Below are 27,608 nucleotides of genomic sequence, written 5' to 3' on the forward strand. Positions count from 1 at the left end.
CATTAGGTGATCTAAGGTTGAACTGTTGGAGTTGTTAGAAATAATTTTACGTGTCTTAAAAAAAAAAAAAATGAGACACCCAGCTGGCTCAGTCAGTAGAGTGTGCAACTCTTGATCTTGGGGTTGTGAGTTCGAGTCCCATACTGGGTGTAGAGATTACTTAAAAAATAGAATCTTTAAAAAAAAAATAATTTTACATGAGGTTTTTCATAAATGTCTCATTTATTTCAGCCAAGATCTCAAAAACAATAAACCAAATTATATCAGAAAGTGTCAGCAAAAATTAACCCTATCTTAGGAAATCTGCAAGATTCCAAAGTGTCTGGTTGTCAGTGTAGCTTTGTGTGTAGGAGCACATCATTCGGCCGGGGGGTACCCTGGGAGTGAACATCCAGATGCAGGACAAGGAAAGACTCCAACTCTAGGATCTTGAGCCGCATTAAGATATGGTCACCGCTCGGGTCAGAAAACACAGAGGTCAATTCCAGAGATGAAACTGTTAAAGAACGGTCTGAGGTCCGGCCTCACCATAGGGTTAGAATTCTAGGAAGATCTGATCTCTGAATTCTAAAGAGTTATCATTTGGTTAAGCAGCTGGACTAAAATGAAGGCCTACAGAAGGGCTACAGCACGAGTTGGTCAGGAATGTAAAGCACCCACATTCCACGTCCTTATGCATCACAGATGTGGTCAGCTGTGAGCACACCAGCTTCAGCTCTTCTTCCCAGCCATCTTCATCACCAGTGCAGCCGGAACCCTACGGTAAGGACCAAATGAAGACCAAGCAGTAGCAAGGGTTTAAATTAGTTTTCTTCTATTGCCATTTATCATCAAATGGATACAAACAGATTAATCTGCCAATGGAAAAACCATGAAAAACTGATAAATAGCTACAATTTTTTCCCCATGACTTTATCACTGAACTACAGGTCACCTGCCTTGAAATAAGGCAAGAGTTTAAAGAAATGAGGACTTATGTACCCATGACATTTAAAAATACGATCTGGAAAACTGTCACTGAGGTTGAGAAGTAACCATGCCTGCCCATGGCCTACCCATGCTGCTCTACAGTACGTACTATAGTCATCTGCTCTCAGCTGATGAACAATACATGTATATGACAAGCCCCAACGTACCATGTTTTCCCTGCTCACGTGAATAAAATTACATGCACTATATTCTACCTTCCCCCGAACCCCGATGTTCAATCTGTAGAGCATCGGGAGTGTCCATGCAACTTTTCGAGTGTTACAGGAAGATTCGGAGCCAAAGACTAGTTCAGAAGCCTTTACCTAATGTTTACCACTTACATGGAGATGCTTTGGGGATATTCATTTTTCGGTCACAGACCTTTATTTTTAAACCAATTTTAAGTACCCAAAGATTGAAGTTCAACAGAACAAAACAAAAGGAGAACACCAACAGCTAGGGCTGTCTCTATGCTGCTGATTTTAGCAGCCAAAGGGCATTCCTACCAAATGTCAAAGAAAGGACGTCTCTGGACTAGAGACAAGGCAAAGGGCCTTACTGTTTGTTGGTGGCTTTCTTGGAGAAACCCATCTATGACTTCCCCCATTTAATGGGCCTCTGGTTTTAACTGGCAAAGCATCCCTTTGCCTAGAGGAGAAGCCTAGTAATAAATACTTAATTAGAGTATATTATCTAAGATAGCTTACTATCATCCCAGAAAGTCTTAGTAAATATAAAAGTGAACTACTTATTAGAATAAGTAGTGCCTGTCCACAGTGACTCAATAATGATTTATTGAATGACAAATACCTTAAACTTCACCTCTACTTGTTACTCTCCTTAGCTATTTAGGACATTGATTAACCACCACTGTTACTAATTAGCCCCACAAATGACTAATTCAAACAGGACTAGCAGGAGAGTTCATTCATAAGACATGACAAAGTACTCAGGCATCCTAAAGCCTTTACCTGGGCAACATAAGTTACCTAATTACCTATATAAACTCTACCCCATAGCCCAGTTCTGGAAAAATCAGGGGGAAAAAAAAAAAAAGAAAGAGAGAGATCAGCACCCATAAAACACTGCATGCCACTTTTTTTTCAGCTATTCCTAGCCAGCAAATGGGAAAGCCTTCATTTTTCAGCTTGTTTTTTCACTTTTCCTTGATCATCTATTTTCTTAATGGCGGCTTGGATAGCTTCTTGGTCGCCCAGGAACTGGTGGGGCCCAATAGCATGCAGGTTCTCATCCAGTTCCAGGAGAATGGGGACTCCAGTGGGAAGAGTAATGTTGATAATGTCTTCATCGGAGATACCTGTAGATCGGGAGAGGAACGAACAAGACACTGAAGACAGTGTAAGAGGAAGTTCTGTTCAGTTGTGCAACTGCATGTTTATTTTTTAAAAGGTTTTATTTATTTACTTATTTATTTGAGAGAGAGGGAAAAAGAGAATGAGCGGAGTGAGGGACAGAGGGAGAGGATCTCAAGCAGACTCCACACTGAGCACAGAGCCTGACGTGGGGTTCGATCCCAGGACCCTGAGACCACGACCTGAGCTGAAATCAAAAGCTGGACGCTTAACCGACTGAGCCACCCAGGTTCCCCACTGCACATTTATTGAGTACCATATTAGCTGTGTATCTGGAACCATGCCAGATCCTGGGAGGGATTCTAGCTATAGTTCCTGGAAGGAAAAAACTTCCCAGAAGTTAAAGAAAAACACCTTAGAGATTTGCATCACATCAAATTTTAGGATAGCAGATACCCTTTGGGGCAACCTGTTGTTCCTTCAAGGTTCCTATCTAAATCTCATATGTGAACTTTCATAGTAGCATTAGTCGTAACAGCAAAAAGTGGAAGCAGCCTAAATGTCCCTCAAGTGATGAAGGGATAAATTAACTGTGGTAGCTGCGGCAGAGCCATACAGTGGAATATTATTTCGTAATGAAAAAGAATTGAGTGCTGATACAAGCCAAACATCGTTGAACCTTGAAAACACTACGCTAATGAAAAGAAGCCAGTCACCACGGACTGCATGTTGGATGACTGCATTTATATAGGAAAATCTAGAGTGAAACAAAGAGATTAGTGGTTGCCTAGGGCTAGAGGGAATGGAGAAAGTTGGAAGTGACAGCTAGGTATAGGGTTACTTTTGGGAATAATGAAATTGTTCCAAAATTGACTGTGGTGATAGATGGACAATTCTGTACACATACAAAAAGCCACTGAATTGTACTCTTTAAATGGGTGAACTGTATATTATATAAATGATATCTCAATAGGGTTGTTAAAAAATACTAAACAGATCCAGAAAAGTTAAATAAAGCTTCTCAAATCTCAAGATTGTTAAGGCAATAAAATTGGACCTGGGTTTTTTATTCCCAAATCCCAGGACTTCAACCCTGGTTGTCTGTCCAAGGCTACCTCCACGGCAGTCTAGTGAGAGGGGAGAATCTCTGCATCCCTGCTGTGCCCTTGTGAAGGGCTGGGTACTAACTAACCAGTAGCATCTAGTGTTCTCCTGTTTTCGGGACTGGTAAAGGGCATGAACGGAGTCGTCTGAGCTCTTTGAAACAGCTAACACACTGGGATCACAATGGGCCAGGTTTAGGGGTTGTAGTCTGTGACCTTAGAAAAGAGTTCTAGGCCTCTGGCAAGGGGCTGGAGCACACATGGGACTCTCTTGTTTGACCATGGCCCCAGATCTAACCAGACCTTGACAGGTCCTCTCTTTAGTAGCACCACCCTCAAGCTCACGCCTATGGCTTAGATAACAACCCACTTTTTTGTGGGACCAAATCAAAGAGCCAACTAAACAAAAGCCACAAGAACTAGAATATTTCCCCTACAAAGGAAAGAGAGCTCAACAGAAATGGAAACATTTCCAATAAATAAATTAAAGTTGACATTCCACTTTAATGACTACTCAAATCATTCACATGGCAGACTAATTACTTACACATATTTAAAATACCTAGACTGGTTAATAATCAGTCAGTGAAACTTAAGAGACTGAAATTTTAAAATAGCAAATTAGGAAAAACCACAGTGAAGCTATTACTCATTACCCGATTTTGGCTTAAGCCATTCTTCGTCCTGAGAAACTTAAGCAAGCCGAGGTCCTAAGGCTAGAATAATGCATCTGCACTGAATTAAGCCAAACTGAATCAATACTACGTTATGCAATACTGTATTATAAATTCATTAACTGGAACATCATATGAAGGTTAAAATGAGTGGACAAACAGCACATGCCTTGTCTGATAACGGGCTTAGATTTTTTATCTGGCATCCAAGAATGCAGTCCTCACCCTGCAACTACCCCTCTCTGTCACTCCCCCTCCACAGCCACCCCTTCTTGAACTCCCAACCATTGTCTTTTTTTTTTTTTAAGATTTTATTTATTTATTTGAGAGAGAAAGAGAGTGAGAGAGAGAGAGCACAAGAGTGGGTAGGGTCAGAGGGAGAAGCAGACTCCCTGCCGAGCAGGGAGCCCGATGTGGGACCCGATCCCGGGACTCCAGGATCATGACCTGAGCTGAAGGCAGTCGCTTAACCAACTGAGCCACCCAGGCGCTCTCTTTTTTTTTTTTTTAAGTAGGCTCCACAGATATGGAGCCCAGCATGGAGCCCAAGGTAGGGCTTGAACTCATGACCCTGAGATCAAGACCTGCGCTGAAGTCAAGAGTCAGAAACTTAGCCGACTGAGCCAGCGAGGTGCCCCTGTCTTTAATTCTTGAACCTTCACATAGGAGCATCTAGGAGTTAACTGCAATCAGTCTAAATGTAAGAAAATTTCTAAGTAAGAAATAATGAAAGTTTATGGTAAGTCAAAGGGGTAACTCGATGCCAATATGGGGAGAAATTCAAACAACTTCATTTTCTGCATACAGGATTAAGTTCAAGAAGTCAAATCTGCACCTCTGAGCCCCAGCCCCCAAGTCAATACAGCAGGAACAGGAACCAGAGCCAGATATCAAGATCACCGTACATATACTACGGCACTCACACTTGGCCTTAGAGATGGCTGCACAAATGCTTGCTTCTCCCGCCAGGATTACAAACTCCTTGAGAACAGGGACCATGTCTCATCCATCCCTGTGTCACCTATATCTTAGAACACTGCCTTAGCCACCGTGGGAATTTAGAAAATGGTTTGTTCAACTGTAAAGAACCCTATTATGTGTTGGCTTCCAGGATCCAGAAATCATTTAGCTATATGATCCACTATTACAACTGTATATATTATATAAATCTACTTCTCACATATAAAGACAAGCAATAAAGAATAAAACATTAACTAAAAATTCTAATGCATAAAGCCTATTCATGAAAACACTCTGAAGACTTTGCCAGAGGTATGGTATTGGCCGAATTTCAGAAAGAGATCAAAATGGAGTCATAAGCTCCTCAAAAGTAAAGATTTCATGTGTCCAGTTCTAGAGGCTGTATCCTGCACCAAGAACAGTACCTGAATTGACAGGCCCTCAGCACATAGCTGAAATGAATAAACCTGAACTCTCTGGGCCAATTACATCTAGTCTTGTACTCTTGAAACCTTGATGAAAGATTAGGTTTCCTTTAAAAACCTTACCAAGAAGAGAGTTGAGAAGGCTCTTAGTCTTGAAGAAAAGGTTGTTTATATTTAGTGCTAATAAGCAATTCAAACTAAATTTGTCCTCCATATATTTTCTTTGATTTCCTCCAAAGGGTTTGCTCAAAATCCTTGAATCTAGGGAAACAGGAGAGAAGATGTCCAGGGAGACAGAGGACGAGAGCAAACCCCAAATCTGCAGTGCATATTTTTGGAATCTAGGAAAAGAGGGAAACCATTTTGATCAGTTTGTTGGACCGTGAGGTGCCACGCAGGCCCCACGTACCTCTCCCAGGCAAGTAAGTCACAATTCAAACCGCACCGATGGGCGATTTGTGGGGAGAGGTCTGTATTCTATTGCAAAAATAAGAGCTGACACAAGAGACTCTCGATTTCACAGATGATCTACGTATCTTTAATGAGAATTCCTTAAGGTTTGGATGCTATTATGTGCAACTTAAAGATAGGCTGGGGAGCAACTGGAAAGGGGTTATTTGAATATTGTAACATGATGATAGGATCACAGCCTCTAATTTAAAATAAGGCAGAAAACAGAATCCACTCCACATTGAATTTTATAGTTAAAATAGCCTACAACTTTTAAAAGTAAAGGTTTTTATAAATCAAGGATACTTCTAATAAGAGAAAACGTAACCGTACCACTGGACAAGCATTTGCTTCGCAGGAGGGAGGCCTGAATTTGCCGCTTCTGAAAATACCACACTAAAATGTCAAAGGTGATGCACTCCGCAGCCCCGCCCCCACAGCTGGCCCCAGCTGACCTGCCCTCCCCGGCTCTCTAATTCTGCCTCAAGGCTTCTCTGCCTCGCCATGTGTGCAGCTGCACGGTGTTCTTCCGGGATCAAGCCCGTTGTTCATGAGTCTCCTGCATGCCACTCTGATTCCAAACTTGAAACTGCCTAGTCCTGTGCTTGAACCCAGACTAAACAATCCACTTCCGCTGGCAAGATGCAGACTACATCCAACGCTCCAGTTCAGTCCCTGGCTATTCCTTCAGTGTGGGCCAGCAGGAAACAAACAGGAAGTGACTATGCCAACCACAGAGAAAGAATCACACGCCTGTCTGGAACGCTACAGAACAGGATGCTCTTAGATACTAAGCCTGCGTTAGGAGCTTTCATATGGTGCTGCTCTGGGAGAAATGGGTCGGAATTCTTTGGTCTGGACTTACTAGCACAGCACTGATAATCATTTAGGCTGCTAAAAATAGGTAAAGTCATCCCTTAGGTAGGGCATTTTCTTACTATACAATATCTCCTAGGTCTGTCTGAAGTCTTCTTTCTTCTGAAAGTATTAAGAGCTACTCTCAAGTTAAAGGTAATGCAACCCCCCCAATGATCTACAATTGAAAAGCAGAGATATTAAATAAGTAATTGACAGGGTAGAGGCCGTCCCGAGCAGGCAAGAAGCATATTCTGGGTGCTGACACGTGGGTCCTGGGTTTGCAATGCCCGTACAAGAGTGTCGCTCTGAATCAGTAACACTTGCCTCTCTGTACTGTTTGTTCTCCTGGGTTTGACCTACTCCTGGGCTGGCTGGTTGTGAGAAGGAAAACAAGTCAGAGAATTCGGTGGTTAGTGAGGAGAAATCATTCTGAGGCAGAAAAACCTTTACTGGAGGAGCTTACAACCTCCAAGTACAAAGCTTTGTGCTCCCACAGCTTATAGATAATTCATGAAGATGGGCTTTGACTGGCGATTCCCTACGCTGTGCATGGTTTGGGTGCTTAGAGACAGCACCGATTGCTCCTGAGAAAGCATACCAGTGCCCTCCAGGTTAGTTTTCAAAGGCAAAGGTAGGTGTATGTAGCACCCTTCCTTTAATTCTACTATTTGACAATCAAACTAATCCAGCCTATTATTTTGTGCAACAAAAGGCATGGTCCCCATTAGGGCATTGGTCATTTCGCTGGATAAAAGCAAGACTGTTTAAATTGACGTATAATTTATATACAGTAAAAGTCACCCTTTTGAGTGTACAGAATAGTTCTATAAATCCCCCAAATTTCCTTCTACCACTTTGCAGCCTACCCTTCCTCCACTGATCTGTTTTCTGACCCGATAGTATTGCCTTTTCCTGAATGGCAAATAAATAGTCATACAATGCCTAGTTTGTTTGTTTGTTGCTTAAAAAAAATAAATAACAGAAATTTGTTTTCTCACAGTTGTGCAGATATCTGATGTCTGAGGCCTCTCTCCTTGGTTTGTAGATGGCTGCCATTTCCCTGTGTCTTCACATGGTCTTCCCTCTGTGTCTGTGTCCTGATCTTTTATGAGGACACCCATCATGTTAGATTAGGGGCCACCCTAATGGCCTCATTTTACCTTAATTGCCCCTTTAAAGACCCAATGCCCAAATACAGTCCTATTCTGAACTACTGAGGGCTAAGACTTCAACAGGAATGTACAACATACAGCTTTTTAAATTCAGTGTCTTTCACTTAGCATAATGCAGCTGAGATTCACCCAGGACATTAGGTGTATCAGTAGTCCGTTCCTTTTTTTTTTTTTTTTTTAGTCTGTTCCTTTTTATTAAAGCAGTTTCTTTAAGCAAAATAGCTTAGTGATCAATGATTGGTCAAATGAAATTTAAAAATATGACCTAGACACACTAAACAGCAGAGTAAAACACACGGTTGAAACACAGCTTTCCAGCCAGTTCAGAACCTTGCACTAGTTCCTATTTTAAACAGGATATGAGGTAAAATGTCTAGAACTGCGCTTAGCACATAGCATGCACTCAAAATAAGGCCACCGTGCAGAGCTGGACCGGGGAACAGCACACACAAGCCACGATGTTAGGGTAACAGCAATAACTGGGGACTCAGTTAGTTGCATCAAATTAACTTTTAATGGTTTACCTGCCAAGGATACTCTTGACTCAGCTTCTTAAAACTTAGTACTCCAAACAAAAAATAGATCAAGGGAAGGGCTACTTTTCAGAAAAAAATTAAAACAAGAAAGCCCAGGTGGTAATCATGTGTGGAGACTCAGTGAACTGGGTTTGGGTGGAGTTCACGACTCCAACTAATTATCATGATCATGGCTAAGTCATCTGAGGTCTGTCTGGGTTTCATTTTCCTCCTACAGCACCTGTCTTCTTTTTCACAAATGGAAGACGTGTCAGTCAGGACTTGACTGCTTATAGGGTAAAGTCATAGCACCAAATAGCTGAGAAACAAAATAATGTCTTAAGAACCAACACTCTTCATTGTTGAGGTATATACAATGTAGAGATGTGGAACACGAGTATACTTTCTAAGTAAAAAGATCATAAGACACTTTGAGATTTCAGGGTAAACCAGTATTCTAAGTAGTTATTTAACAGGGTCATCATCCTTCCTACCCCAAGTTCTAGTCTTTAAACAATAAAGTATTTTTATGATATGACGGTATGCAGTCATTGGATTCTATCGGCTCCCACACTCTTCCTCAGCAGGAAGTAACAGCTTTAAGTCTGTCAAACAATATAAGCACAATACAGGGAAACATCACCCAGTTCCTTGAAAGATCCTGTTTATAGAGGAGAATTTTATATAAACATCTAGAAAGTATGACTAGGAATCAGATGAATCTATAGCCACAAGCATTCTTATTTTTGTAATTAATGCAAAGAATTTAGCAACTTTTATGTTTACAGGCAGTATGGAATCTGGTCACAGCCATGCCATTTCAAGGATTAATTTTTTTTTTTTTAAAGATTTTATTTATTTGACAGAGAGAGACACAGCGAGAGAGGGAACACAAGCAGGGGGAGTGGGAGAAGGAGAAGCAGGCTTCCCGCTGAGCAGGGAGCCCGATGCGGGGCTCGGTCCCAGGACCCTGGGATCATGACCCGAGCTGAAGGCAGACGCTTAACGACTGAGCCACCCAGGCGCCCCAAGGATTCATTCTTAATACTAGTGAAGGCTAACATCTTTATAGTAAGATGACCACATGATTTATCATTCAAGTGGGGCACTTTTGAAAGTGAAAGGAGAGGCTATTAATAATTGCACTGGGACAGTAGGTATTAACCAGAAAATGGCTAATAGTGGTATGTATAGTCATGTAACTTTACAGTAAGAATAAATTGGCAATTAAGATGGTAAATTTTATGATATGTTTTTAACACACCAAACACATATAATCACAAATAAATTGCAAGTAGTCCTTACTATCAGATAAAAATCTCTATTTTTCCCCCTAAAGTAAGGGAGATTGACCTAATATTTTGGAGTCTTAAAAAGTTAGCATCCAAATTCAAAGGAATGTTTTCTTTTAGGTTGGGAATTTATCAAGTACCACATAAAGCCCTATAACTTGAGCTCCTGAAGGTCAGACATGTGAGGTAAGAGGACTCATGTTGGGATTCCTATTCCGGTGACCATATACATCCAGAATAAATTTTAAAAAACCTAAAATCTCATTAACAGAAATGACATGGAAGAAATAACACACGATTTCTTCTGATCTTGGGCAAGTCACTTATACTTAATTCTTAGAGCTGTGACATAGAATACTTGCATCTTATTTTTCAGTATACACTGTAAGAGAAATTTCTTAGTGGAGATTGGTACTTAGAGAACTCCTAAAATAAGACATGATAACTAATTTATCAAGTGATCCTAAAATCTAGTTTAGTCCATTTCATGCACATGAAATAATTTCTTCCATGTTAGGCATGGAAGTCATTATAGGAAATCACAGCGACATCAAAGAGCTCTGCAAATCTTAACAACAGCACCACCAGGGGGTACTAGAGGCCAAAAAGGAACAAAGTTGTTCTTCTACCCGGGATGGGAGAGCCAAGATTACATACCAGCCTTATGTCTTCTATGGACAGATCCCAATCTTCCCATCCACTCCATTTGTTTCCCCACCTGTGGGCTTGTGCCAATGGCATATTCTGGATTTTCAGCCATTTTTCCCCCTGAATGTCTGCCATCCTCCCTGGTCACCTGCCCTCCCGTTTCCAGTCCCTGTCTCCCTCATCTACACCTCCCTCGTCCTGTGCTGCAGACCTGGGCCAACTCCACACCTCTTCCACTTTCACATAACTTCTGACTCGAATCTCCTTGTACTATTTACCTCTTCCAGCATGAATACTGCTGTTTTAAACTATCTCCCAAATAAACACATTTTGTCTAAGGCCTATTTATAGTGATAGGGATAGGAATTATACTTTAAGATTGCTTCAACTTCAGTAAGCTCTGAAAGGTAATTTAGTTCTATACATCCAACGTTAAAAAAAAGACCTTCAGAAGAAAGTTTAAATAAAGCCTGAGAACTAATGTCTGCTAATTTCTCAGCAATCCCTATAAATCCACTTCTGCCCTAGAGGTCAAAGTTGTATTTTATTTTATTTTTTCCTTATTCTGTACTCCACATCCATGCATGTCTACTTTGATAGCATTTCTATGTATTTGCCCTGAAATATTTTTTTCTAGGCCAATGTCAAATCCTTTCATCTTTCAATCCCATCGATTAAGCTATTTTTGCAGCTTTAATTAGATAATTCCCATACCATACCATTTCCCCACATAAAGGGTCCAGGTCAATGGCTTTTAGTACACTCAGACTTGTGTGACCATCATCACAATCAATTTTAGCACATTTTCACCACCCCTATACCTAACTGCAGTCACTCTTCAGTCCACACCCCCACCACCTCCACCCCAGGCCTAGGAAACAATCTTTTCTGTCTCTAAAGATTTGGCCATGCTGACATTTCATTTAAGTAGAATGGTACAATATATGCTCCTTTGTGACTGGTTTCTTTCAGGTGACAACGATTTCAAAGTTCATCCGTGTTATAGCACAGAAGACTATTCCATTTGTTTTCATTGCCAAATAATATTCTATTGTATGGATATACCAAATTTAATTTATCTAGTCACTACGTGATGGGCATTTGGGATGCTCCCATGTTTTGGCTCTTATGAATAATACTGCTATGAAGGTTTGTATACAAGTTTTCCTGTGGACATATGTTTTCATTTCTCTTAAGTACTGTTAGGGGTTGAACTGTATCCCTCCAAAAAGATACATTGAAGTCCTAACCTGAGAATGTGACCTTATTTGGAAATAGGGTCTTTATCAAGGTAATCAAGTTAAGAGGAGGTCTTTGGCCCTACTCTACTATTATTTGTGTTCTTACAAAAAGGGAACATTTGGACAAGGAAGGGAGAGACACATGGGGAAAACACCAAGTGAAGACTGAGGGCCGCAATGATGCATCTACAAGCCAGGGAATGCCCAAGATTTCCAACGAACACAAGAAGCTAGAAGAGGCAAGAAAGGATTCTCGCCTTGAGACTTCAGAGAGAATATGACCCTGCGAACACTTTAATTTAGGACTTCCAGGCCCCAGAACTATGAGAAAACTAGTATCTGTTGTTTTAAGCCATGCAGTGATTGGTACTTTGTTACAGGAGCACTAGGAAATGAATACAGGTAAATACCTAGGAGTACAATTGGTGGCTCATATGGTAACTGCATGTTTAATCTATCGAGAAGCTGCCAGATTGTTTTCCACAGCAGCTATCCCAAATGATTGTTTTTTAAATAAATTATTAGTGGTTTCAAAACCTGCTTCAAATGCAGAAAGTAAGCTTTCTCTGGGTAACCTTGCCCTCCACAGGCAGGTCTGCCTCCACTCCCACCACGGTGGTAGTCGTCCTCACCACCATCTGTAAACCTTCCTATTCCCTTCAAAAAAAGAACAGTAAGAAATCGTGAAGTCACTGACACACTAAAAGAAGGGGGTATCTAAGATGAGCTGTGGTTGGGGATGCAGAATAATCTTAAAGGCATCTAAACCTGAAGACAGTTGAAGAATAAATGGTATTAAACAGCAAGAAATCGTTTTTAAAGGGAGGATTTCCTAGCTAAGACAGGGAAGAAAAGAGGATCCTGAAGGAGGTGATGGCATTTTCTTTAGGGAAGGGAGCTTGGCCACAAGGAGGTCTAAGTCCTGTCTCTGGAAAAAAGGAACTGGCGTCATGGGACAGAATACATCTTTTGGCAGAAACTTCGAAATTCTCAATTTCAGTTTGTTGTTGTCCTAAGAGAAGGCTCAACTCTTCTTCAAACAATAAAGTACTATAGTCCAATAACGAGGATGTTATTTATCATTTAATCCAGTATCTGACTATTCTGAAAGAGGAAGAATAGAACCCTTTATATAGTTGAGTAAATAAGATATATACACAAACATACACCAACAGATTGAGCGCCATGTCTAGCCAGTAACATTTTTAATAGCCAATAAAATCTGTACAGTTTAGATCTCTGCACAACTAATGGATGCAGGTATAGGAGTAACGATTTGGCTCCTGGCCATGTTATATAAAAATCAGGGGTAAAAACACATGCTAAAAAGTTTACAATAAAATCTCATAAAGATCACTTTGTTTTGTTACCAATAACCTATTTTCACTTATTTCACATGCAATGTCAACCTTTTCATTTCTCACAGGCTCTTAGAGAAAAGTAAAGCAGAATGGGAAGGGAATGTTGGAGAAATGCATTCTAGTATCATGGGCTAACTGCTAAGAGTGCTAACAGACAGGGAAACAGTGGATGGAGCAGATCACTCAAAATGCACAACTCCTTAGGATTACTTAGTGAAGGGAGAAAGGGGAAGGAGAGACCCCCCTGAAGGTGCCACAGGGCCATCACTGATGCCCCAAACTGGTGAGCTCGAGTCCTCAAGAGTTCATTTAGTTCACGTTACTTATGAGGAAGATAACAATAGTGTACATTTCAGAATACATTTAGAATACAACATCAAGCAGTTAAATGCTTGAGTTAAATGGAGGCAACCGGTTATCTCCAAAAAGCCATACTTTCCTTTTCTGTCCCCCTAACTTTCTCCCAAGCAATGACTCAGGCTGGTCTGGAAAGAGAGGATTGGAACGAAGGAATTGTTCAGGAAGGCCAGGTCTGAAACACCGGAATAACTGTTTAAAGTTGGAAGAGAATGGGCAAAACCAAAGTCTAGATCATTTTATTTATCTGGAAAGACTCAAATAAGTAAACACGCTTTGCATACCATTTCTATAGAAATGTATACCCTTCCTAGCCTCCCTTACCCTTACTACAACAAAAGCCATATAATCTTTTAGATCAAAGGTTCTTAAAGTGGAGAACCCCAAGCAGCAGTATGGGCATTACCATAAAATGTCTTAGAAATGCAAACTCTCCAGCCACACCGGAGGCCTACGAATTCAGAAACTCCAAAGGTGGGGCCAGCAATCTGTGGTAGATCAAATTCTCCCTCCAGGTAATTCTGATGCTTGCTAAAGTTTTAGAATCACTTCTGTCTATAATCTGAATGTAAAAGGCACAGGGTTTTTCATTTATAGAACAAAATGATTCTTAAAAGACTAAAGTGGCAAAAAGGAACGGGAAAGAAAGTCTATCATGCCAGTTGTGCATTATTAGCTCAGAAACCATGTCCTTTCTAGATTAAGGCCCAAGTATAACACTCACAACCTCTAGGAAGTAGTAGCATAAAGATGGTACCTTCCAGATGCTTCAGGAGAGCCCTACTGCTATTTCCATGAGCGGATATCAGAACGGTTTTGCCACTTAATACTTCAGGAGCAATCCTTTCGTTCCAAAAGGGAAGGAGTCTCTCCAGAACATCCTTTAAGCTTTCAGATCGGGGCAGCTGATCCACAGGTACATCACACACTTTATACCTCCGGTCATTGTAGATTTCATGGTAGAAAGGGTGAGATTCCTCAATGGGTGGTGGGGTCACGTTGTAGCTTCTTCTCCAGAGCCTCACTTGTTCTTCACCGTGATTCAAAGCCATCTGCTCCCTGTTGAGACCGATCAAAGCTCCATAGTGGCGCTCATTTAGACGCCAGGAGCTTTCCACCGGAACCCACTCCTGGCCCAGCTCTTCCAGGATCAGCCAGGCTGTGTGGATGGACCGATTCAGGATGGATGTGAATACGAGATCAAACTCCACGTTTAGTGCTTTGAGTTGCTTTCCACAGTTCCGAGCTTCCTCCATTCCTTCACTGTTAAGTTTCTGATCCACCCAGCTACAAAAACGATTCTCTTTATTCCAAGCGCCCTCTCCATGTCTTAACATAATCAGTTTGTACTTGGACATCCTGATGGTTGAGCTTCCCTAGCACTTTCAAATAGGCCAATATTCAATGACAGCAATACATCTAGAAAGAGAAGGAAAAAAAGTGTATTGTTATATTCTTCATTCAACTGACTCCTGGGAATGGAAGCACAACTTTACAATAGTCGGTGTCTAAAACTAAATTGGAGGCATTCCTTTGACCAGATTTGACATCAAGACACCAGACACCTTATACATTATGGCACATAATGGCATATTCTACAAATAATTCATTACAGGGAACCTCGTCGACTTAAATTTTCTGACGGCTGGACAGTATGTTAATTGTATGAGGTACACTAACAGACCACGTCATTCTAATGGCACGCTGCATTTCCGCCAGATAAAAAGGCAGTCCATGCTTACAAAAGAGAGGATTTAGTGGAATGAGTTATAGATGTCTAAAAGGATGACTAGTAGCTGGGAACTCCCAGCTCCTAGCAGCTGAGAACTCCCAGCTCCTAGCAGCTGACTCCGGGTTGAAGGCATCCTCCTCACTTTGTTTTTCCTCTGGTGAAAAGAGAAATATTTACCAGTCTCATTTTATTATAGAAGTTAAACATGTTCATTCAGTGACCCAGCACATTTATCCGGTATGTAAATCACTAAGTGGGGGCAGCTTGCTCTTCAGTGCAATAGGCTCCATGATCTATAAGAAAATCTAAGGTGCAACATTCAAACAACACTAAAAGTGATTTAAAGCAACATTAACACTGAACGCGGTACTCACTGAAATAATCTCACCTGCCTCAAGGTAGAGCTTTTGGCAGGCATAAATCCATATGCCAAACAAGCTATCAATTGCAAGCAGCTAAGAGATGCTGCCTGTGGAAACAGATTAGCAGGAGCAGGTCTGGAGGAGTGAGAGGAAGCACGCTGATAAGAAGGCCCTGTCTCCTCCTCCCCGACCCTTAAACTGTCCTACACAAACCAGCCACATCTCAGCAGGAGAAGAATCTGGTAGAGTGGGACAGACAACCTTCAGGTGTTTCTGAATTCCCCAAGTTAAGCTGCTGGCCCAAAGGTCTGCTGGGCCCACTCTGTCCCCTGGAGAGTCTGCTGCCTTAGGTTCTAGCTAAATTCTAGCTGCCTTAGGCTGCCCCCACTCTCTCTGCAGTGGACGTACTTACACTGACAAATGCCGCTCACTTTCCTTGCCTAGTGCTCTCCGTTTCCACCCCAGGGTTTTCCACACTGGGGAGTAAAAATGATAGGAACATCGGGGCCTGGTCCTCTGCCATTCTTGGCAAGCCCCGTTCACTGGAGATTTTCTGTCCCACTTAACCTGTGATTCATCCACAGTTACATAACAATCAGTGACAAAGTTAACTGGAATCTGGGTATCGAGTTTGTTCCTTTCTTTAGTAATTCCTAGAGATGCTGAAGGGGGGAAAAAAGCCTTTAAAATAAGGCTTCATCTTATTTCAGGTGAAGGCAAACAGAGGAGGACCTGAGGGAGGAAGCAGACTGAGGTAGTCTGCAAGTAGGTGAAAGATGAGGGTGATTAGGTTTAGGACTTCCCTTTCTTGTCAAGCATCAGGTCTGAAGCTTCACTGCACAAGAAGCGGAAAGCATCTGGAAGAGATGGGCTCAGGGCTCAGGCGAAGGCAGCTCACAGAGCTGAGAATTTCTGGAGGGAGAGCGATGCCTCTGCCCTCCCTCAGCACTCCTTTGGGGTGGCGGAAGAACAGAGAACAGGATGAAAGACATCTGTGCAGCGTTTTGCTGCATGATTACTGGTGCCCAGAAGCAGAATAATTATGAAGCTAATGAAGCTCAAGCTTCAGGCTCCTTCCCTTGAACAAACTCCTTCTAAGGCACTGGGAGAAACCAAATAATGAATGCACACGCGCGTGTGTGTGTGTGCGTGTGTGTGCGCACTCACGTGTGCATACATGCATGCGTGCATGCATGTATGCATGCGTGTGTTTAATTTGCAAAAGAAAGACATTTTTGTATTGTTTTTTTAAAGAGCCCCAATTCACCAAGTAGTAGAAGCTTCTGACCAATCAAAAACTAGATCCACCCCCTTGTAACATTTATTGTTTTGTTTTTTGCTGCTGGTGAAGGGGGATGGAGAAAAGAGAAGCCACCTCAACCCTTACTTTGTCTTGTCAAGCAAGAAGGCTCCTTATGCTAATGAAGCTATTTTCCCTTCAAATGGAAAAGGGTATGATAGACAAATTCTGTAGGCAGAAGCACTTCTCCCTTGTCTTTGATTTTGGATTATATCAAGAGAACAAAATATATACAGAGAGGAATAACATCATGAACACCCAGGCACTTACTGCCAAGCCTGGCAGTATTTGAATCTGCTCTGTTTGCTTACTTTGTTTAAGAAATAGAACAATTTCTCTGTTTCCAGCCACCCTCCCCCCCCAATACATACACTGGAGCAGAGAAACAGTACCACAGCCAGAAGACTACACAAATACACACCCTTCCCTCACTCCGGCATACCGTGGTGAATACAGGATAAGGTACTAGACTAGTGCATCTGTCTTGGGTAAACAAAGTTACTTCCTTCTCTCCTCCTTGCTGCTATCAACTGACTTCCTACTTAATTAACTGCTGAATATTTACAGAGGAGCTGTTGAGGTTTAGAGTTTGCAATCTTTAAGATTTTAATCACCATGGGAGCTGGTATACCAAGTGTTTGCCAACAAACACACAGTAGTGCAGTCAGTCTCATTTAAAGTTTCAGGCAGGGGCTGCAAACTCACATGTCCCAGGGGCCAGACTGAGGTGAAGAGCAGCGACGCTGGGCCACAGGGGTGATGGGAACCGTGGAGAACTTTTGGGGACCACGCGTGCTTCTCTGATGGACGCGATTCCTGCGTCAGTGGACAGAGCTTTTGTATAACCTGGTCTCACTGAACTAAGGCTCCCATTCTTAGAACCTTTCTGGAGAACAAACAGAAGATGGGACTCCTCAAAGCAAACATTGGAGAGAATGTAAGACTTCGAGTCAGACCACAGAGACCTATGAACTCAATTTTGTCTTCGGGGTAAAAAAAAGTCTTCTTTAAAAATCATAAAAATGGTCATTTCAGCTCCTAAAAGTTCATATAAAACTAAAAGGAGTAGTGACTACTTAGCTCCCCCATTTCTCTGTGAGGCTTAGAACTGGGGTTCCTGGATCTTCCAATTTTCAAAAACACCAGAAATGCACATTTTTTTATGCGACATCTAATACTAATACTGCTGACTAATTTAAATACATTTGAAAAATGTGAGCTCAACGAAATATGTCTGGAGGCTAGATTGAGTCCATGACTTACAAAGAATCTCCTCCAGGCCACAGACGAAGGAAGAGGCCACCATACCCTGGGAGATGGTCAGACCCCCAGCTTCCAGGCTCCAATCCTGGCTTCCCCTGCTTTGTCCAACACTCTCTCACCTCCACACCTGCTGGACTCCTTGTCCCTGACCCTCCTTCGCCAAACCCTTGGCCAGCTCCCTGCAGAGCCCCAGCTCTGTAATCAAACTTCCACTCAACTTTGGACTCTTCCGGGAATGCTTCTGCCAGCTCCGAGCTGAAAGCAAAACTACCTCTCCCAGGTGTCTGCTTCTCCCTTTCGTCAGGGGTGTTTGTGCCTCGGATCCTAGGGCACGGGCAGGTGATGGGCAGGGTCCTGCTCCCTCTCGGTCCTGACCAAATGCCTCCACCCCCCACCATCTTTTGGGGGAGGGAAGAAGCTTGGATTCTGAGTCTTGCTATATTCAGATGTAGCTCTCATGCCCTCACTGATTAGCTGCAAAAGTCCTGAAAAGTGAGCACCCTAATTTAAAATCCTCAATCACTTCCTGTTGGTCTTAGGACAAAGTTCAAAATTCTTAATGTGAACTGTGAGGCTTTGGTTTTCTTCTATTTCCTTGAGCATGCCGTGTTCTTTCTTGCTTCAGGACCTCTGCACACACTGTACCCTATCCAGAACCCTCGCCCAGCTTCCCCTCCCCTCCACAGCCACCTCGGTCCCACCCAGCTTTAGGTAACCTCTAGTCATCCTTTAGAACAGCTATGTCCAGGGCGCCTGGGTGGCTCAGATGGTTAAGCGTCTGCCTTCGGCTCAGGTCATGATCCCAGGGTCTTGGGATCAAGTCCTGCATCGGGCTCCCGGCTCAGTGGGGAGCCTGCTTCTCCCTCTGCCTCTCTCTCTGTCTCTTATGAATAAATAAAATCTTTAAAAAAAACCAGCTGTGTCCAATCAAAATATACTGTAAGCCACATATGTAATTTTAGATTTTTTTTTAAAAGATTTTATTTATTTATTTGACAGAGAGAGACAGAAACAGAGAGAGCATAAGCAGGGGGAGCAGCAGAGGGAGAGGGAGAACAGGCTCTCCACTGAATAGGGAGCCTGATGCGGGGCTCCACCCCAGGACCCTGAGATCATGACCTGAGCCGAAGGCAGATGCTTAACGACTGAGCCATCCAGGCGCACCTGTAATTTTAGATTTTTCTAAAAGCCATATTAAAAAGGGAAAAGAAATAAATAAAATTAATTTTAATAATATATTTTATTTAACCTTATAGGTTCAAAATGTTATTCCGACCTATGATCTATATGAAATTCTTCATGGGGTATTTCACATTCTTTTTTTCATAGTAAGTCTTTGAAACCTTATGGATATTTTAGACTTAAAGCACAGCTCAACTTGGACCAGCTGCATTTCAAAGGCTCATGTGACCAGCAGCTACCATGTTGATTGGAACAGCTTTAGAGCTGAGTTTTAAGGTTATTTCTTCTAGGCCAGTGGTTCTCAAACTTGAACGTACATCAGAATCACCAAGAGAAGTGGTTACAACAGAGTGCTGGGCCTCACTTCCAAGGCCCGACTGAGTACGTCTGAGTACAGGCCTGAGAATCTGAGATCTGGATTTCTAACAAGCCCCCAGGTGATGCTGAGATACTGCTGGTTTCAACCACCTCGGCTCTAGGCCGACAGCTCTGCCCTTCCTTCTTACCCCCGGGGAAGTAGTCAGTCCTACCTGGTAGGCACTCTTGAAGCACCCCGCTCTACAACACTGGGTAGAACTGTGATGGGTCACTTGTACGGATTCCTTGTTCATTTTCTATGTGCCCTGTTAGACTGTCAGCTGCATCACGGCAGGCCTCACTCACTGCCCGATCACTAAAACCTAGTGTGACATGTGACACATGCTGGGCACTTAGGAGGAAGGTGTGTTAACTGAACTGAAGTCAACCGAAGTGATTACATTGTGCGAATGAGCCTAAGGCTTGACAGTTTGAGTGGTAACTGCAGGCCTGAGGGGTTAGGAAGTCTTAATTCAAGAATCGCAGTGTATTTAATGGCAAAGCCAGAGCCAATCACGATCATCCATTACATTTCCGTATCCTTCAAGGTTTAGCATATTCACGAATGGCCGTAATCTGCACAGAGAAAAGAGACTCCGACTGACAACTTTACACTATATGTTAACTAACTAGAATTTAAATAAAACTTGAAACAACAACAACAAAAACCCCAAAAAACAAACAAACAAACAAACAAAACACAGAGAGCCACTAAGTGGCAAATTGGAACTGCAATCCACATTGGCCTCCGATACCTGTGCTCTTTCTCCTCACCATGGAGACTTCAGAGTCTGGGTTTGAGTATCTAGGCTCACTTGGCTTCACTTCACAGGAGCATCTCCAGTCACAACTTGTCCTTCCAAACCCAGGCAGTCATTTCATAAAATGCATACAAACAAGGTGAGTATAAAGGAGGGCTCAGCTTATGACTGCTCTGGAGAAAAACCTTAAGGCACAAAGTCAAGTGGGCAATTTACAAAGAGGTACCACACTACAAATATACACTCCCCACCCTCAAATTAAAAACTTTTTTTTTTTAAAGGCGACCTTTGTTTTTTGTGTTGTTTTTGGTAAAGCTCACCGCTCTGGAGTTGGTTCTCAAGATTCCTTGTTTATCCCTTGGCAAGGGTTACCAGCACCTGAATTAAGCACTAATTTTAGTCAATGATTTACTTCATACTAAAAAGGGCCACACAGGTCACTGAATTAGCATACCCCAGGGTTTCTTCCTTTTTTTTTTTTTTTTAAAGATGTATTTATTTATTTCAAAGAGAGAAAGAGAGAGAGGTTTTGCGGGGGGGGGGGGGGGGGAGAGCAGGGGCAGAAGGAGAGGAAGAGAATCTGGAACAGACTCCCCTGCTGAGCATGGAGCCCAACACAGGACTCAATCTCATGACCCTGAGATCAAAACCTGAACAGAAATCAAGAGTTGGACATTTAATGGACTGAGCCACCCAGGCGCCCCAGGGTTTCTTCCTTTTTAAAGTATGGTATTGCTCAAAGAAAAAATTTACTAAACAAACATATCTTTTATATGACTCTGTGTCTCATCTTCTCACCCCTTCCTCTGTGCTGTTTTCCCCTCCTTCTGGCCATTACTTCTTCTGACACCTAACCTGAGCCTTGACCACTCTGCTGAAATAGTCTCTCAAAAGACTACCAATTAGTTATTTCTTACTAAGTGAAGACCATCTTCTCTCAGGACGGACTCGCACCTCTTTGATCCCTCTGAAGCTGACTACCTCAATAGAGGGGTTAGAATTATTCTAAGATTCCGGTGCTGCGTTTCTCTCAGCTCTTCTATTGTTACATCCTGGTGTTGGGTCTCTCTATTTTCCTACCCACCACTAACAGTACTATCTGTGATGATGAAGACAGCATATGAAGTCATAGCAGGCAATATTCATGGAGGGCTCATCATGTGTTTGGGACTGTTTGAATCTTCAACAACCATTCTATGGAGAAGGTTCTATGGTTACTCCCCTTTTACAGATGCAGAAACTTAGAAGGAAAGGTCGACTTGTCCAAGGTGACACAGATTGCAAATGGCGGGAGCTGGAGTTCAGTCTCAGGCAGGCTGGACCCCCTAAGCCTATCCTTAGGCCTTGAACCACTCTGCTACATCACCACAATGGCACCCAAGGCTCTGTCCTCAGTCCTTGGAAACTTTTCTCACTACTTTACTTACATTAAAATGGATGATTTATAAATTGACAGCCCCAAATATTCATCAGTCTCCCTAGTTTAGTCAATTAACTCATTCTTTAAACATGTGTTGCAAACCCCATTTGAGCAGGGCATAACACAGGACTGTGAGAAGTACAGAATCCAACATAGATTATGTCTTCAAAGAACTGATAGGGGAAAGGGATGTGTGTGTGTGTTATCACTAAAGCAGAAAGTAATCCACACCATGAGAAAGCACTTCATTCATAAGGGAGATGAAAAAGGGGAGATTATTTCTGAGTAAGGCTTCATGGACATGGTACTATTTAAGCTGGGTTTGGAAAGATGTTCAAGACTTAGATTTATAGAAAAAGGAAAAGGAATTCTAGCCTAAAGGAATAGTGAGTAGAGGCAAGGGAACAGGTGTATATGGAGAATGGTGAGCCATTCAAACTGGCTGGAGTATAGAAAGGGTGACCACATTTCCACGTTTGCCTAGAACAGTCTTGCTTTAGGCCTATTTCCCCAACATAATTATTATAGGGCCCCTTTCACCCGTGAGTGTCCCATTTGGAAAATTATATGATCCCTATCCTAAGTATAGAGTATATCAAGGAAGTGGGAGGAGACAAGCCTAGAAAGATAAGATTGAATAGTGGCCCCAGAAAGGCCTTGTGCCAAAGAAGATAGATTCTTCTATAAGTATTGGGACATCACTGAAGATTTAATAATGTGTATTTTAGGAGGATCAGGCAACACTTACAAACACAGAATGAGATGGGGAAAACTACTGATATGAATACGTGAGAGGCTTTTGCAATGGACCTGGACTGGACCAAGATAATGGCTACTGAGATGGGATGCAGGAGATGGATATGAAAGACACTACAGCTTAGCTGAGATGTTGGCAATTTTTTCTGTATTTGGTGTTGGCCAAACAGTAAATTTTTTAGGCTCTATGGTCTCTGTTACAGTCGCTCAGTTCTACCATTGCAGCTGAAAGCAGCCACAGACAGTACATAAATGAATAAATGAAGCTTTATTTCAACAAAACTTTATGTATGGACATTGAAATTAGAATTTCATGTAATTTTCATGCCCATGAAGTACTGTCATTCTTTGATGTATTTCAACCAGTAAAAACAAAAAACAAAAAAACAAAACATAAAAACCAATCATAGCTTGTAGGCTGTACAAAAAGAGGTAGTAGACCAGCAGGCCTTATTTTGCCAAACCATGGCCTAGCTGGATACCATACTCAGATCTACTAATCACATCAGCATTTTGAACCTTTAAGCATCCTGTCGTGGGATAATCTCAGAATTATTAAATCACCTGATTTTATTCTTGGCCAGAACTGCAAGTACCTTGAGTAATGGAATCCCATTCATAATTGTTTTTCTTCCTTGTAGAAGACAATACTGAACGTATTCAAATCAGTCTGTTTACTTCTGCTTAATTGATTTAATAATGGGTTCAAGGTAAAATTACAGAGAAAAAGTATTCATGCTGTTAACCAACTTCAAAAATATGTCATTCTGACATGCTTTACTTCTCTCAGACACCGTCTTCATAAATTGTCACCGTGCCTCACACTTCAGGAGAATGTAGACTTGCTCGGGCATACAAGTTGAACAACTGGCTTAGCAGTAAAGAGACAAGTGATTCAAAGGAAACACACTATGCAGGTGACATATTTTCAAAGACTTCTCGCTATGTCTATGTATAGAAATTCCATCTCAATTGCCTACAGAGCAAAAGTTATTCTTTCCATAAATGCCACCATAAAACTGAAGTTATGTTTTTTTTTAGAATTAGCACATCCTTTTGGCAAGGCAGGGCTGGAGGCAGTAGGTAGGTAGGGGACTGGTGCAAATACACAGCATTGCATTTACTGAGGTTACTTCTACAATATTTCCAGGACCTCTAGGTAGTTTCAACAAATGTAGCACTAGACGATCTTGCTGCTGCCTCCCACTCCCGCCCCTCATTAAACCATATACTTTCACATACCTTCCCCGCCCCCCACCATAACTGAGGCTCGTCCTGTCTTCCAAACTAATGCTCCTGAGACATTGCTGCTTCCCTTCCTCGGGTGTCTGAAATGTAGTATCTAATGCTCTAGCATAACAACTCATGAACGGGTGAGGAAAATTATAGGATAAAGGCCAGTCTAAAAATAAAAACTTAGTTTTCTGCTTCTAAAAACTGAGTAAGAAGTGTGATCAATGATATAATGTTGAAGTAACATAAAATAAGAGATACAGAGCCAGAGTTGCTGTGATCAAAAGCTTCCCCTTAAATATTAGATAGTCAAATGCTACCCTTCACCACTCGGATGTTTTCCCTAGTCCAAATCCCCATTGCATGGCTTTGAACAACTCTTAATCTACCTCTAGAGGAATCTAATTCTGTAAAAGATAGGCTGGCATATTCGAGGATAGAAAAAAAGAGAGGTTAATCATGTTTCGGATAAATTAAAAAAGGAACAGTTCTTAAGGGAAATGAAATCCAGAGCACAGTTCCTTAGAATCTTAACAAAATATGCTTTCCCCAAAATCAAGCTCAATATTAAAAGTTCAAACATGACTGTACCTAAAAGTACCTTGCGTTCCACCATCTATTACTTCCTAAAGCTTTACGGTAACTTTTCCACTTGCGCCCTAAGAGCACCTCTTTACCAGGAGCCAATGCTGTCACTTCCTGGTGTTTTCCAGGCACTGTAACCCCGGTCATTCTCCAACTTTACCGCTACCAGCAGCCTCTACTGATCACTTGTTACACAGGTAGCAAACCATAGCAGGTAGACCCCTATTCACAGGGAAGAGATCTACCTGGGTCATGAGATGAGTGTTTGCCCGGGGCATGTTGCTTGTTCCAGCCTGTGCAGCATCATTGATGAGCGCAACACCCACTCCTGACACCTCCTTCCTAACTTTGGTTACTTATTCGCCCAGGATAATAGCTTTTGTCAACACAAACTATTGCCACCAAATCCCAGAAGTTTGGAGTCAAGAAACCCCGACATTAGTCCCAGCTCTGCTACTTACTGATGGTGTGATATGGACCGAGTGATTCAAACTTTCTGGACCTCAGGTTCCTTATCCATAAAGACAGGGATAATTGCTGTTCTCAAGGGGCTATTAGGGAGACTAAATGAGATTATGGTGAAGCACTCTGCCAAAGAGTGAGAGGTGTTCTGGGTCGAACGGATCAGACTAATGAAAACTCGCCCAGACCTCAGGCCCCTGAAAGTGATCCTACCTTGCTGAGGTATGTGAGGAAGTAAAAGCTGGGAACAAAGTAAAATGAGGATGGGGATGAAGAGAAAAGGTTAAATTAGGTAGTGGAAGGAGAAATGCAGTCGAATGTTGTATGTGTTGGGGGTGTGGGGAGTTGATGGTAAGACAAAGCTCTAAAAGCATACCAAATATTAAGCAGTATTCTACAATCCAAATGCTTTAATCAAGTGGCTAACATTTTCTCTACATTTTATAAAGTATTTTTTTCAGTTTTTGTGGCCAAATTTCCATGAAAGAGTAATACTTTCGGTCTTATTTCTCCATGTAAACATTCTCTCACACCAGATTTCATTCCAAGGATGTTCAAGAGACCTGTTGGTTCAAATATTTGTGTCCTCTGAGCACCAGACCCACAAAAATGAAGGCACAGCTGAATTTAGATGTACCAGTCATTATTAAAATGAAATATGCCACTTAATCTCAACCAACCGTAGAAGGCAAAAGAGGAAGAGAGACTGGAAGATCTGCCCAAACACTAACAGTGGTTACCTCTGAGTGATGGAATAAAGGATGACATTTTTTGCCACATTATACTCTGTACAATGGTCATTCTGTACAATGACCAAATTTTCTACAATGATCCATTGGGTTTGGTTTAAAGAGGGGCACAAAAGAACAAGTACTATCCTTTGTTGATGGGAACTTTTATTTGCTAACAGATTGGCCCAGAATTTACCACTATGACATTTTGGCTTATGTACTTGTGGTGGAAAATGTCTAATCATCTTTATTTTAAAACAGACTTTTAGGGGTGCCTGGGTGGCTCAGATGGCTAAGCGTCTGCCTTCGGCTCAGGTCATGATCCCAGGGTCCTGGGATCGAGCCCCGCATTGGGCTCCCTGCTTGGCGGGCAGCCTGCTTCTCCCTCACCCTCTACTGTTCCCCCAGCTTGTGCTCTCTTGCTCTCTCTGTCAAATAAACAAATAAAATCTTAAAAAAAAAAAATAAAACAGACTTTTAACACGGGCATGACCCTCCGAAATAATCTGCGACAACATCCGCTTTTCAAAGATGCAAAAATTAAGCCAGAGGGTTGAAATGATTTGTTTAAGATTACACAAATAGCATCAGCTTCAACACTAAAACCTAGGGGTTCTGACTTTCAACTCAGAGCTCCTTCCACTACACCATTCGCTTGAATTACACTTCTCTAAAGTCCACCACCTGGGGATTAAGGAGTGCACTTGTGATGAGCACCGGGTGATGCATGCAAGTGTTGAATCACTACATCGTACCCCTGAAACGAACATAACACTGCATGTTAACTAACTAGAATTAAAAATAAAAACTTAAAATAAAAGAAGGCCCACTACCATATGAGGGGCATCTATGGTGTGTGAGGTGCTCCAGGAAAACAAAGATGGATAAAACCCAGTCCCTGGCCTCAGGGGAGAGAGTTTTAAACCAAAGTACAAGCTGACATGTGTTCTGCTTTCATCACAGAAAACTGTAGGACCTCCTGGTGAAAGATGCTATTTGATTTTTTTTTCCCCAAAAGTCTGCATTCAGTCAGTTCGCATTCTGGTACCACTCACAAGCTGTAAAGCCTCCATAATTTGGAAGGGAGGTGGTAGGGGAAGAGGAGTATAATAAGTTAGCAAACAACTAATTATCCTTTAACTTTACTTTTTCAAAGAAACTGTGAACTTTACTTCCATTATGCATTTCTCCTGTCCTTCTCTAGTAATGCAGCCCCCAGCCCTTTGAACAGAGGAGAAATATACTTTTTTTTTTTTTTTTTTTTAATTTTTAGTGGTTCTAAGAACCTGTGATTTAGCTCGATGTGAGAGCTACGTGAAACCATTGCAGATATTCACCTCTTTCTCCTTCCCTGGCATGCAGGTTTTTTCCTATCTACTTAGACGTTTAGGGCCAGGTCTGCCATCGCCCTAAATAGAGTGGCGTGGCCCTGAAAACACCCCTAGCTTGCTTCCAGGACCCCTCCTCTGCCACACTGCGCCTCATACGTCCAGGAGAGTTGAGTTCATCACTCCCTTCAACTCCTGTTTACTCTTGCCGTCAAGGCACCACGACCAAGGCGGAGTCCTCCTTTCAGCTGACAGATCCGTGCGTCCCAGGAAGGCTTATTCTGAGAAAGGGACCTGAGAGGGACCTGGGGAGTAAGTGAGGGTGGGAGCTCGAACGGCAGACGAGCGAGCACCAGATTCCCTCCAAAGACGGAATCGGGGGAGTCAAGAACTGGCCTTCCTGCACTCCAAATTAAAACACCACATCACTTAAAAACAGAAAGGTTCGCAAGAGCAAAATTCTAAAACAAAACCCCTCACCTGTAAAGAGGCCACCACCAGCAGCAGTAGCAGCAGCCGCTCCTCAGCGACGCCAAGCACCCAGCTCCTCCTACAACTCATCATTGCCGCCGGCATCGACGCTCTTTTCTAGCTCTGGAGCCCGAAGGGGGCGGTCCTAGCGCTCTGCGTATTGGAGGGCCGATCTGTCACTCACGTAAGGCCCCGCCCCACTCCCGGGAACAGGTCGGGGTCTTTTCCGTTTCCCAAATCCCTGGGGTGGACGGCGAGGCTCTGATTGGCTCTCTGAGGAGACGAACACACTCTAGGACCAGTAAAGAGCTGACGTCTACGCTGGTG

General features: G+C 42.3%; 2 protein-coding genes across 2 annotated transcripts in view; both read right to left on the reverse strand.

The window, feature by feature from the left end:
* The window catches only part of CALD1 (caldesmon 1), a 287,920-nt gene extending 273,748 nt beyond the window's left edge, over positions 1-14,172 (reverse strand). Inside the window, exon 1 of the mRNA XM_032401519.1 lies at positions 14,096-14,172. The gene's annotated coding sequence lies outside the window, so the exon portion shown is untranslated. The remainder of the gene's footprint in view (positions 1-14,095) is intronic.
* On the reverse strand, positions 185-27,414 carry BPGM (bisphosphoglycerate mutase). The gene is made up of 3 exons (XM_032401527.1): positions 27,291-27,414; positions 14,096-14,757; positions 185-2,287 (listed from the first exon to the last, which is right to left on the reverse strand). Exons 2-3 carry the CDS (start codon positions 14,694-14,696, stop codon positions 2,106-2,108), a joined length of 783 nt encoding a protein of 260 aa, XP_032257418.1. The 5' UTR covers positions 14,697-14,757; positions 27,291-27,414; the 3' UTR covers positions 185-2,105.
* Positions 27,415-27,608: the final 194 nt, after the last annotated feature.

This window comes from Phoca vitulina, unplaced genomic scaffold (genome assembly GCF_004348235.1).
Source record: "Phoca vitulina isolate PV1807 unplaced genomic scaffold, GSC_HSeal_1.0 scaffold4, whole genome shotgun sequence".
NCBI lineage: Eukaryota > Metazoa > Chordata > Mammalia > Carnivora > Phocidae > Phoca > Phoca vitulina.

Bases quoted from the DNA above. Each gene is read 5' to 3' on its own strand.
- BPGM (XM_032401527.1), bottom strand. From the start codon at position 14,696: ATGTCCAAGTACAAACTGATTATGTTAAGACATGGAGAGGGCGCTTGG. The intron at 2,288-14,095 runs GTACCATCTTTA...CCCGATCTACAG, and splicing joins TCTCCTGAAGCATCTGGAAG to GTATCTCCGATGAAGACATT.